The sequence below is a fragment of the Phodopus roborovskii genome, unplaced genomic scaffold (genome assembly GCF_943737965.1).
Source record: "Phodopus roborovskii unplaced genomic scaffold, PHOROB, whole genome shotgun sequence".
Lineage (NCBI taxonomy): Eukaryota > Metazoa > Chordata > Mammalia > Rodentia > Cricetidae > Phodopus > Phodopus roborovskii.
In genome coordinates, this window is record NW_026125397.1 from 18932059 (window position 1) to 18944765 (window position 12707).

The 12707-nt window shown below is 43.4% G+C and overlaps 1 protein-coding gene across 1 annotated transcript; it reads right to left on the reverse strand.

Annotated features, from left to right (window-relative positions):
* Positions 1-1900: 1900 nt before the first annotated feature.
* Positions 1901-12066, reverse strand: Rsph4a (radial spoke head component 4A). The gene is made up of 6 exons (XM_051175527.1): positions 11384-12066; positions 9599-9833; positions 6515-7252; positions 5420-5561; positions 4595-4712; positions 1901-2278 (listed from the first exon to the last, which is right to left on the reverse strand). The coding sequence occupies exons 1-6, from the start codon at positions 12064-12066 to the stop codon at positions 2050-2052; spliced, it is 2145 nt and encodes a 714-aa protein (XP_051031484.1). The 3' UTR covers positions 1901-2049.
* Positions 12067-12707: the final 641 nt, after the last annotated feature.

A 12707-nucleotide genomic window follows, 5' to 3' on the forward strand; every position in this document is an offset into this window, starting at 1 on the left:
AAGAACTTCAGATCTGCTCAAGTATGGGGTAGACACACCTGCTATATCCCGGTGTTACCCAAGAGTGTAGATCAGCGATCAGGCAGGCCCTCTCTGTGACAAGGGAGGCGGAGAAGTGTGGATTGCTGAAAGTAACACAATTGAGTCACAATTCCTTAAAGATTTATTTTTATTTGTGGGTGTGTGTGCACCTGTGGAGGCTAGAAGAGGTATCTCCTCTGCCAGAACTAGAGTGACAGGTGACTGTCAGCTGCCCAGTGTGAGCTCTGGGAACTGAACTCTAGTCCTTTTCAGGAGTGATAAGTGCTCTTAGCCTCAGCCAGTTCTCCGCCCCATAGAATTATTTTTAAGAGTTCGAGTGGGACCTCACACCTGTATTAATTTTGTATTTCCCTTTTTATAGTCCCTCCTCAATAAACGCAATGTTCAGGAGCAGCACCAAAGTCTTATTCATAATCTCATGATGTCTATCTAGTACACTTAGATTTTAAAACGCCAGGGGGATGAAGAGTTGGCTCAGGGTTAGGAGTACTTTTTGCTCTTGTAAGAGGACCTGTGTTCAGTTTCCAGTACTCACATGGTGGCTCACAACCATCTATAACTCCAGTTCCAGGGCATCCAACACCCTGCACCCGGCCTGCATTTACATACATGTAGGCAAAATACTCATGCACATAATACAATAAAATTTAGAATGACTTTTTAATGAAAATGTTTTTAGTGTGGTAGAGAATGTAAGTCTGAAGTGTATGGGTATCATTACCTCCCATTTCTGTGTAATTCTTTTTCCACTAACTAGTTTAGGGTGAGCAAGACATTTGATGGAGAAGTGGAGGGGAACAGATGCTCTAAACTTTGAATATCCTTACAGCTTTTACTCTGTGTTGGAATTGTGAGTGCTCATCCAGGAAAGAGAATGAGTATTTGCAGCAATATTTGCATATAGCACCATTGGCTCCCTGTGTGTGTGTGTGTGTGTGTGTGTGAGTGGTACTCACAGAGGTCAGAAGAAGGCATTGGATCCCTTGGAACTGGTGGATTTAAACTACCAAGTGGATTCTGGGAACTGAGCCCAGGTCCTCTGCGACAGTAACAGGTGCCCTTAATCACTGAGCCCTATCTCCAGCCCCTGGTTATCAATATTTTTAACTCCATATCCCTTGATACTCAAAATATAGACATTTCCAAGCAGCATCGTGAATTACGACTTTTAATATTTGCCATACTAGAAATTAAATTTGAGAATTGTGGTTCACACTTGCAATCCCAGCACTTGGAAGGCAGAGGCAATGGGATCTCTGTGAGTTTGAGGCCAGCTTGGCCTGCATAGTGAGTTCCAGGACAGCAAGAGCTACATAGTGAAACCCTGTCAAAGAGAGGGGGAAAAATTATTGAGACCTTTTCTAATCAGGATTACCTAAGTGTTGGTTACCTTAACTGTAGCTATTAAAACAGTGATAGGATCACATGAGCTTCTGGAACATTCTCTGGGCAACTTTCTGTAAATACCAGCAGTTCTATATGTGAAGCATCCAATTTGACATATTTTTTAAAGGTTTGTGATTTTCAAGACATGGTCTTCCTATGTAGCCCTTGCTGTCCTAGAACTTGAGTAGACCAGGCTGGCCTTGGACTCAAAGAGATCCTCCTGCCTCTGCCTTCCAAGTGCTAGGATTAAAGATGTGTTTCACCACAAGTAGCTTTTAAGATATTTTTTAAAAATTTATTTTTATGTGTGTGAGCAGTGCTGTGGAGGGTAGAAGAGGACATTGGATCTCCTAGACCTCAAGCCACCTGACATAGGCACTGGGAACTGAACTCCTGCCCTCAGCAAGGGAAAAGTTTTTCTTAACCACTGAGGCATCTCTCCACACCGCCACCCCCCATTTGATAACTTTAAAGGAATGATATTTTGCATCACCATGTATGTATATGTATTTCCACTATGTGTGTATGCACTTTCAATATGTATGTGTGCACATACAAAAATCAGTCCCTCATAAAAGAATTGCGTGTGTTAGTGCCACATAAGACTGGGCTACTTTTGTGTTAGTCGTCATCTTCATCTTCATCTTCAGTGTCTTCATTCTCCTCAGCTGAAAGAACCCTGGCCTCTTGTGCAGTCCTGAAAGCCTGTTCTGCATCCACACTGGGATCATCCATTTCTGTAATTTCTGGCCCACTGGGATATTCTTGACAGACTGGTGGCAGGCTTGGGGGTGTGTAATTCTCCACACTATATTTATGACCCCAACCTATGTAGAAGTTTTCAAACTTCCTATAAGTGAAAAGAAAACAAAGCTAAGTTTCTTCAGAAAAGTTGACCCCTTTATAGTAATAATGTATTGTTACTATATCTTGGAAACATGTGTTTTAGAAACAAGGCATTTAAAAAGCTGCTGTTAAATAGCTCCCAATAATTCCTCAATGACTGGAAATTATTTGTACTTAACTGCTAAGTTAGTTGTGAAAAAAAGGGCCAGATCCTGTCAAAAATGCACCCTGTATCTAGACCTCCCTCAAGAAAAGGTTAAACACGGATGTGTTATTTTTTTCAGGCCTGATCATAGGAAATTGCAGAGGTTTTACCTACTTAGGGAGACTCCCCATCCCATGGCAGACATGATGCATAACCAGTTGGCAGACCCCTTTGCTAAGAGAAGTGCCAGTCAAGAATTCTACCCCCTGGTCGTGCACTCTTAACTCAAGAGCCTTCACCCTTAGTGTTCTGTCTGCCTCAGGCCTGACAGCCCACCCCTCCACAGATCCCACCTCCTTCGCAAAGAGATGAGCTCATGATACCACATATCTGTGACACCCACATTTCTATAAAACAGTTTCATCCTTGGAAGGAAATAATGTGGGGGGAAAGTCAAAACTTTCTCTTCCTCATGCTATCATGTTAAATAATTAAAAACTTGACTTTTACTTCTTTTTCCCTCAATATACTATTTTTATTGATTATTTGGGGATTACACATTATGCAGCCCGATCACACTCACTTCCTTCCAGGTCTGTCCCCCAACACTTGTGACTCCCCCGCCCAAAAAAGAAGGGGTAAAACCCCCCACAAGTCCAATTTGTGTTGCTCATACACTCCTTGAAGCTTGGTCAAACTCCAGTGATCACTGGCTTTCACTTTTGACTTAAACTGTGGTTTTAAAATTTTTTCATGCTATTTCACCATATTCTTTTCTTTCCTCCAACTCCTTCCAAATCCTCTCATCCATCCAACTCAATTTCTTCCTTAGAAACAATGCAACACACACACACACACACACACACGCACACACATACACGCGCACACGCGCACACACATGCGTACACACGCGCACACACATGCACATACGCACGCACGCACACACACGCACACACACGCTTGCACACGCGCACACACACGCATGTGCACACATGCACGCACACACACGCAGGCACACACACACGCACGCACGCACATGCACGCACGCACGCGCACACACATGCGCGCGCACACACACGCATGCGCACACACGCACGAACACATACGCACGCACACACACACATGCACACACTCGCACGCACGCACACGCACACGCACGCACGCACACGGAGAAGGGCTTGTATTGACCAGCTAGCATCCGAGCATGAGGCTTGCTTTAATGACTAGTGTAAGGCAGCTGGGCTCTCACTTTCTCAGTTGTGCTCTCTGACACTAATTAGGGAAGAAACAGAAGCAAGCAAATGGAACTAAGTTCTTTGTCAGCAAGGGATAAAGGAAGCTGTAGTTTTCTTGATCGAATTCCCTTGAATGTGATTACCTAAATAAGACATTTTAAATAACTTCTATCAAAGCACTCAACAAAAATAATGTCTAATTTAATTGCATCTTAAACTCTCCACTAACTTATAAAGAGTGAGTGATGTAAAACCATGTCCAATGTAGATACATGGGATAATTAAGACGAAAAGTGCAACCCTGAATCACTCTAGCTCTAACCCACATCTTCACTATACTGCAGAAGTCATTGTAGTACCATACACTATGTACTAACATGACAAAGATGAGTTGAGGCAATAGTAACTTAACATCCCTGTGATTCCATAATTTCTAGAGCCCAAGTAATTACAATTGTCAGAAACTAAGCAAGGCTAATACATCGAAAGCCAAATGCTTATGTTAATGAACTTTCAATGTGTCCTTCATTTCTATCTAAAGATTCAGATGCAAACAGCATCATACCCAGAGCCATTCCTGTCTAGGATTTAAAATCCCAAACAGCTTTTTAAAATGTGTCTGTCTTCCTCCCGGATTATGCCTTTAAATTAAATGCTTGGGAATGCGCTGCTTACAACCCAGCATACTATACTATACTATACTATGCTAACTATACTCAGCCTTGGGGGAATATGTGGGTTCCCTGAACAAGGTCACCCTTCTCCCATTCTTTGGCCAGAGAGGTGGTTTGAAAAAGATTCCCACATTCTGCTCACCTGCTGTGGGTAAATAAACCCTTTCCCACCTTTATGTCTTGGTGCTGGCTTTGGTTTTGCACTCACCAAAATATAAGCTGTTGAGTTTGGTTCCATATGGTTTGGTAAGTAGCCAGATACTTACTTGCCATTGCAAAAGGCATATGCTCCAGGCCAAACATTGGATCGAAGGACAGCAATAGCATACTGTGGGATGAGATTTGAGGACAGCCGTGTTGTCCAAGAGGGTACATTCTGAATATCTGGAACCCAAGGAGAAAGTTACAAGCTTAGGTCTAAAAGAGACAAGAATCTACTGGTAACTGAAGTGATGTTTATAAATGTGGAACACTCATCATTTGCAATAAAAACCAAGAGTATTTTATGAGTGTTCTAGGGCAATATAATTTAAAGCACACACACACACACACACATATACAGTTCACACATATACATACATGTATCTCATATATAAATATATAACATAAACATAAATATGTATAAACATTTTTGCAACCGAGCCTTTACTAAAGGAGACGAAGCTTGTGTCGTCAGGGGGAATAGTTTGATAAGCAAAGGAAAGGGAATTTATTACTGCGGACGTTGCAAGCAAAACAGAATAGGAAGAAGCAATACAGAGACAGATGTGGATTAGAAGCCAACTCTAGACCACATGTAACATTTTTCTGTAGCTATACCATGTGTTTGTGGCATATAGCGTGCAGGACAAGAATGATGTCAACCTTTTCAGTTAGTTACAGCCTGTCCGTGTTTCCTTCGGCCTCGTTTTTATTTTTCCAAACATGTTAGTATAGCCAAAAGCATTCTTGACTCCCACCCTTCCACCAGGAAGGAGAGAGGGGATGGGACCTAGCTCTCTGCCCCGCTTTTAAGGTTTCCGGTGGCTGTATGTTTACCACACAGTGTGATACGGGTTAATGTGTCCGCATTAACAGCTGTATAACGTTACCTAAATCTTCAGAGATTGGTGTCAAAAGAGGAGGCCCCACGTTCTGTTCTATGTAGTCAGGCCCTTCTCCCTTTTCTTCATCATCTTCTTCCTCTTCCTCTTCCTCATTCTTTTGGATTGGGTTGAACCAAGTACAGCGACCCTGGAGATGAGTATTGCAATGTTCAATGGATGAATGAGAACCTTACAAATGTCAGAACATTCTTATTGGTTGGTAGGTGTCAAGATGAGGCTTCTCTGTGTGGGAAACTGACCAACTATTCTGATATGGGACCACTTTCTATGATCTTCCTGACTCAGTTTTGTTTTTATTTTTATTTATTTATTTATTTATTTATTTATTTATTTATTTATTTATTTGTGACAGGGTTTTTCTGTGTAGTCCTGTAGACCAGGCTGGCTGCAAACTCAGAGACCTACCTGTCTCTGCCTCCCGAGTGCTGGGATTAAAGGTGTATAGCACCATCACCTGGCCATAGTACCTTTTTAGTATTTATTTTTATTGACATATAGTAACTGAACAAAATAACGTTTCATTGGGATGCTTACATACAAGTAGACGATGTATTTAGCCCGTGTCAGCTTCTCTTATATCCCCTTCCAATGCTAATTATTAGTAACAGCAAAAATGTAAATGTGGTAAGACTGGGGTCCTACTTGCTCGGGAGCACCCCTTATCATATGAAGGTGAAGATTTTCTACCCGTGATGGAAGAGTGTAGCAGGTGCTTCAGGAGAAGGGCCCTGGGTCCACTGTCTCATGCTTCACTCAATAATGAATTAGCTAAGGTTGCCTTACCATTTCTCCCACCCTGTCTGCCTCGGTAACCCCGCAACCTTCATGGGGTTGTGGTGAGGATCGAGTCATATGTATTTACATACCCAATCGATTACATCTATTGTATCTCGTTCATTACAACCACTGCACAAAACTTGTTTTCATTTCTGTAATCTTTCAGTGTTCTTCACATAAAAACTTCATGTAGGATATAAGAAATGTTGGCAAATCATGCCCATCAGTATTTAAACTGTAACGGACCATTGTACAACAACCCGCAAATCTAAAGCTCTGTGCTGCTACCCGATACCCCCCTACCTGAGGGAGGATGTACTGCACGTGATGGACCCAACTGGAGAGAGACTCCACCAGTTCAGTCACTTGCACGCCTTCGAAATCGGGGTTTTCCTCGTAGCTGTCTCTACCACCTTCTGCCTCTTCTTCTTCTCCTTCCTCTTCGCCAAACTGATAAAACCCTAGGGGGCTGACATGGGTCCCTGCTGAAATGCGGGCAATTTGTGCCCTTAAGTAATTGCTCTCATTTCCTGGGAAGGGTGGGTAGCTTACGATGGCCGCGTCTAGTCGCCCAGTGAAAAATTTCTTGATTTTTCTTGCAGTAACAATCTGTGCAGGAGTAACTGGTGGTAGCTTCACCCACGGCCTCCCAGGCTCATTGCAAACAAAATAGACGTACTTGTTGGTGCCTGTTCTATTTTCTTCCTTAGGTATAGCCTGCGGGGCCTTATACAAGGGCTTGGGCGATTCATGCTCCTCGCCTTCCCCGGCTTCACTTTCTCCATCGTCCCTCTCTTCTGTTACCCCTTCCTCTTCCACCTCCTCTTCATCCTCACCATCACGAAATTCCACTTCAGCAACAATGTAATTCATTTCCAGACCCAAGATCTTTCCCCAGAAGCGGCATCTTTGGATGGGGTGGGTGTCAGTAAGTTGTTTGAGGGCAAGAAACACCCGGTACGTCTCATCTGTCCCCAAACCAACTCCAGCTTGTTCAAAATAATAAGCTGATTCCATCACATTGGGCAGAGAGCTTTCTGCCTAGGAAAACAAATATCCATGATTAAAAGTTTATTCATAAGAGGAATGCTTGCTCTTTCCTATGTCTCGATGCTAGCTCTACTTCCTCCTCTACTCTTCATCTTTGAGGACATGCATCAAAATGTGTTCTCCCTCACACAGAAAGCTTCTTACTATACTCGCTGATGTGATACTTATTTTGTTTTACATGACTCTTAGAAAGAACTTAATAATTACTAATGATAAAAATTCAAGCCAGGAATAATAGCTCCTTACTCCTACCACAGTTTCCTTCCATCCAAGAACTCTGGGTCCCTTTGCATCAGGCTGTGTTTCTCCCCAAAGCTGCTGCACCAAGACAATGTGGGCGTGGCCAATCCCTTGCCTCTCTTGCCTTTCCCTGCAGGATTTTTGAAAATAGTTCATTTGAAATATATTTGAAACGGATGCTGTTAATAGAACACGGAAGCCCATAAATTGTTAAGTATATAGACACTGAGGAAAAGGGATATAAGATGTTATTTTGAAATATATGACATTCAAACTTTTGTGAGACACCAGATTTTATGACATACTATATATTTATATGTTTCTTGCCTTCTGTTACCAATTCTTTCTCCAAATATTTTCACCAACTTGGCCATCAAGAAATTCTAAAGTATTTTATTGCAAAGGAAAATATGCAACTTGACTTAAAGCTTTTTACCACAGCCACGCATCACTTTATGGTGACACATTTGAAGGGATTTCATTCAGCAAGTTGGTCTTACAGATATCATGGAGTGAACTTCTTCAAGCCTAGACGGCATGGCCTACTAGACCCTCAGTATATACAACAGTGTACTCACCTTAAAATCATTTCAACCTTAATTTAATCTTTATGTGCATTGGTTTTTTTGCTTGCTTGTATGTTTGTGTTCCGCGTGCATGTGTTAGATCCCCTTGAGTGGAGTTATGGTTGTGAACCTTCATGTGGGTGCTTGGAATCAAATCCAGGTCCTCTGGGAGAGTAGTTCATAACCACTGAGCTCTCTCTCTCTCTCTCTCTCTCTCTCTCTCTCTCTCTCTCTCTCTCTCTCTCTCTCTCTCCAGCCTCCTACTCCCTCTTAAGAAAGAGTCTCTTAATGAAAACATTGATGACCTGGAGTTCACCTAGCAGACCAGGCTAGCCTTGAACTCCAACAGATCTATCTGCCCCTGCCTCCGCGTCTGGCAAATGCTAGGATGAAAAGCATTCTCTATAGTGCTCGGCCTGTGTCTGCTTTAAAAAGGGGCTTTATCACTGCAGCGGGTTTGCTCATGGAACCATCACCATGGAGACACGGTCTTTGCACCTCATTTCACACAACACTACCTTCTCTAGGAGCTTCTCATATTTTCACATTTTACGGGGCCCGGATTTTCTTATGTTTTTCAGGACTAAGGTTCTTGGTATCAGAGAAAATGATTTCCTCATGTTCCCTGTTGTTGAAGTGTCCTGGGAACAGATACGGCTTTATAGCTACTTACTAGGTATTCACTGACTAAAGAGCCTGTGGTGGTGAGGATAAGAACATTCTTCATTGGGCTGGAGAGATGGCTCAGCCATTAAAGGCTATGCTCACAACCAAAAATATAAGAACGTTCTCCATTGGCTCGTACATTTGAATGCTTACTCATGAGGGGGCAGAGTCCTTTGAAAGGATTGGGAGGATGAGGAGGTGTGGCCTTGTTGGAGTAGGCGCGACTTTGTCAGAGGAAGTGTGACACCGAGAGTGGGCTGTGAGATTTCAGAAGCCCATGGCAGACGTGGCTCCTCCCCCTTGGCCTGTGGATCAGGTTGTAGCTCTCAGCTACCATGTGTGCTGCCATGGTTTCTGTCGAGATGGTAATGGACTGAACATCTGAAACTGTAAGCAAGACCACAACTAAATGGCTTTCTTTTATGAATTGTCTTGTTCATGGTGTCTCTTCACAGCAATAGAACAGTGACTAAGACTGGATCCATCCACTAACATGGATTATGCACCAAATAGTGACCTACTTTCTCAAAAAAGACAGACATCATTATGACAAAGGTCCTGTAAAATGATGAAAACTTTCCCACCACATAGCCATAGTGAAGTGCATTGATTAGAAAAGGCTCGAAGGAATGTGAGGAAAATCTGATTCAAATACTATTTACAATTGCAATAAAAGCAGTTGGCACGCATAAAGCAACCGTCTTTCATCCCTGAGATTTCAGGGTTCACCGGTAGCATCACGATATGTGGTAATCACTTATGACTATTTATTGAGCTATAAGATGTATGTTCATGAAGCAAACCCCACCCTTCCCGGAGACTCCAGTGCTCATTAACGGTGTTGAGCTAGCTGCCAATCACTTACAATTTCCTCCTCCAGTTCTGGATCAGCGCCTTCCAACTGTCCCTGGATAAAAAGAGCCTTTTGCTTCTCTGCTATTTCATATGCCGGAAGCATCTCATTTTCATTGTGGAGTGTATCTAATTTTTTATTAAAATTTGCCATTTTCACATCTTTGCTTATATTTTCAATGATGTCAACAGCATCTGCAGGACGTTCATCTAATATCATGGTCAACACATTGGAAAGATGATCATATCTACCCAAACAGAGAAAAAAAAATCCCAGGTAACATACATACATCATAAACACTTAAAAATGTTTTATGCAAATTCAGCCGGATTTTAGGGAAGTTAAAAATTTGAAATCTTAGATTTTGAAGAGAAGGCAATTTCTACCACTCCAGATAGAACCTACCTAGAATTTTCTTTAGTAAATCCTCTAAAAGATGTAGATATTTAAGTTAGAGGAAGAAAGAACAGCGAGATATATAATACACATTGGCTATTTTTCACATTTCATTTCTGAAATTGAAATCTCTTAGCTATATACTAACAGTGATGAGAATTTTCACTTTTACCTTATTTTCTCCCCATCCTTGCCCTCACCAATATAATATGATCTGATATCCAAATCCTATTAATTCTTTAAGAGTTACAATGAGTAATGAGAATCAAGCAAATTTAGTTTTCCATGAGTTTCTGAGTCAGGTCCTTCATATTCAAAAAGAATGGCTTGATTTGGTGTATCTTTTTAAAAAATATTTTATTAACACTTTTCAAAAACATGTATGGGTATTTTGCCTGCACATAAGTCTGTGTGTGACTGATGCCAGGGAGGCCAGAAAAGGGGTTTCAGAACTCTTGAAACTGGACTTACAGACAGGTGTGAGTTAGGGATCGAGCCCACGCTTTCTAAACGATTATCCAGTACTCTTAGCCAACGACCATTTCTTCCGTCCCCATTTGATGTTTTTGAACATTGCGTTTAGCCACAAAATTCATCTCTGACTATGTAATCCTTGAAGCAAATCTGTCTAGAAACCTACACTATTATGAGTTCTCGAGTTGCAATGGCATGTGAAGAACATACCCCGGTAGTTGGTTACCACATGTGTAAAGAAAGACTAGAATGTTTTTAGAGTGGCCAGGTTTTCTGGTTTCCTGTAGAATACAGGAAGTACAACTCCTAAGAAAACCAGGATGGGTGGTCACCCCAGCACTGGGCTGGGGCTGAACATAAAGTCAAGCTACACGGGTTCTGGAACAGTTAGTTAAAGGAGTAGACGCTGTCGATGTAGGCAATTATATTTTTACAAGCATCCTGGGTAGATGCTTGGATCTCATGCCTTTGTAATTCCTTCTAAGTTAAAAATAAACACAGCAAACAGCAGCAAGACCCAAAACAAACAAAAGATACCCGAATTGTGAGAGTAGGGTCTTCAAAGACCTGAAAGAATCGCCAGCGGTGGCCCGGATTTAAGGACTTGGTGAAGTTTTCTCACTAAATTCACTGTCTTTGTCCTTCCTCTAGTTTGCTTGCTTGTTTTTAAGGTATTGTCCCACTGTATTGCCCTGGCTGACCCCGCACCAGACTGGCCTAACACAGAGCTCTGTCTGCCTCCCAGGCCCCGAGATTGAAGGCCTGTACCACCACATCCATAACTTTTCTTTTAACAAATGAAACCCTTTCCAATTCTATCTTCTTTAGTCTCCAAGGTATTTTCACTGAGATGCTTGCTGGCTCCCCTCGCTCTGCCCCTGCCTGCTTTGTTAAACCGTCCTTTCCCCTATCCCCAGTGGTACTTACAGGTTTAAACCAGACTGGCTGCTGGTACTCAGTAGGTATGCCTTTGCATTCTGAATGGCCACCTCAAGCATACTGGGGGCGGCTTCATTGGCCCCAAACTCAGGCTGGTCTGGATCATAGTTACTATTTGAGTCTTCCTCCTGTAAAAGGTCGAATCTCAGCCCTTTGGGCTTGGGCTTGTCGTGGCTGGCATCCCTTGACCCAAGCAGGTCAGGCTGGGGTGGCGGAGACTGGGGGAAGGCGCTTTCCTCCGATTGGCTCGTACAGTGAAAAGTTAATTGTCTCGAAGCAGATGATTCCCAAGGATGAGAATGAGGTGTCGCGGCGTCAGGAATCCCACTAGGGACCCTCTCTGCGGGCGATGAAGCCACACGGTCCCGCGGAGACGCGCTCAGGGGAGGAGTGGAAGGAAACTCAGGAGGGAGCAGAGGAGGGGACGGTGTCTCTCCTGGTCCGGTGAGGTCGCCCGGAGACAGGCGGGCTCTAGGCTGGCGGCCCCAAGAGGGGCTGGTTCTGCCTCGGGGTTCGGTGTCTGATCTTTGCGCCTCTTCCTGGCACTCAGGTGACGCTCCAGTCACCTGACCATCCTGGGGAGAAGCTGCGGCTGCTCCTTCCCATGGCTTCTCTGTTTCCTCCGGCTCTTGGTTTTCTTTTTCTTGCTTCAGGGGATCAGAGTTTTCCATAGGAGTCAAGAAGTAAAACAGCTCTGGCTAAAAGGAGAGTGAAGTTGTAGAAGGAAGCAATACAGAGCTTTACTGAGATCTCCTAGGCGATCAATTTCTGGGTCCTGCAAGCAGTTCAGGTTGCAGCGTCCTGTCTCCACAGCAACCCCAGGCTGGCCTTCTCTACTGGGGGAGGGGGAGGGGATGATCAAGCAGCCCTGTTGCTAGGATTCTAGGGAGGAGACTAAGACGAAAAGTCCAGTTTTGTGATCTGGTGAAGTTTCTGTCCTTCCTAGCTCGGTCAATCTGAACAGGCCCCTTTAGGTTTTGTTGTAGAAACCTGAGACCTGCAAATCCTCTGCCTAGAGCACAGACTGGGAGGAACAGTGAGTGACTCCCTGCTGGAGGAGGTCTTTGACAGTGTCTGTGACAGCTTGGTCCAGTAATGATGTGAAGTATGAGCTCTGACCTGGTGGAAAGATGATTATTCTCTGTGTACCTCCAGGACACTGGTTGGGGTGTGGAGAGCGCCAAGATAACCTTGTAGGTTAGCTGACAAGCCCACAGAGATACCGTTTCAGGCACCCTGAGAACCCTAAACGCAGACTTAGAGTGTGTAAGTATCTCACTGAGCCAACCTACTGTGAATGAAAACTTGTGGA

Excerpts from the sequence above, each read along its gene's own strand:
- Rsph4a (XM_051175527.1), bottom strand. The coding sequence starts at position 12,066 with ATGGAAAACTCTGATCCCCTGAAGCAAGAAAAAGAAAACCAAGAGCCG. Across the intron at positions 7,253-9,598 it reads CAGAACTGGAGGAGGAAATT|GCAGAAAGCTCTCTGCCCAA; the intron begins GTAAGTGATTGG and ends TTGTTTTCCTAG. Across the intron at positions 5,562-6,514 it reads TGCAGTACATCCTCCCTCAG|GGTCGCTGTACTTGGTTCAA; the intron begins GTAGGGGGGTAT and ends ACTCATCTCCAG.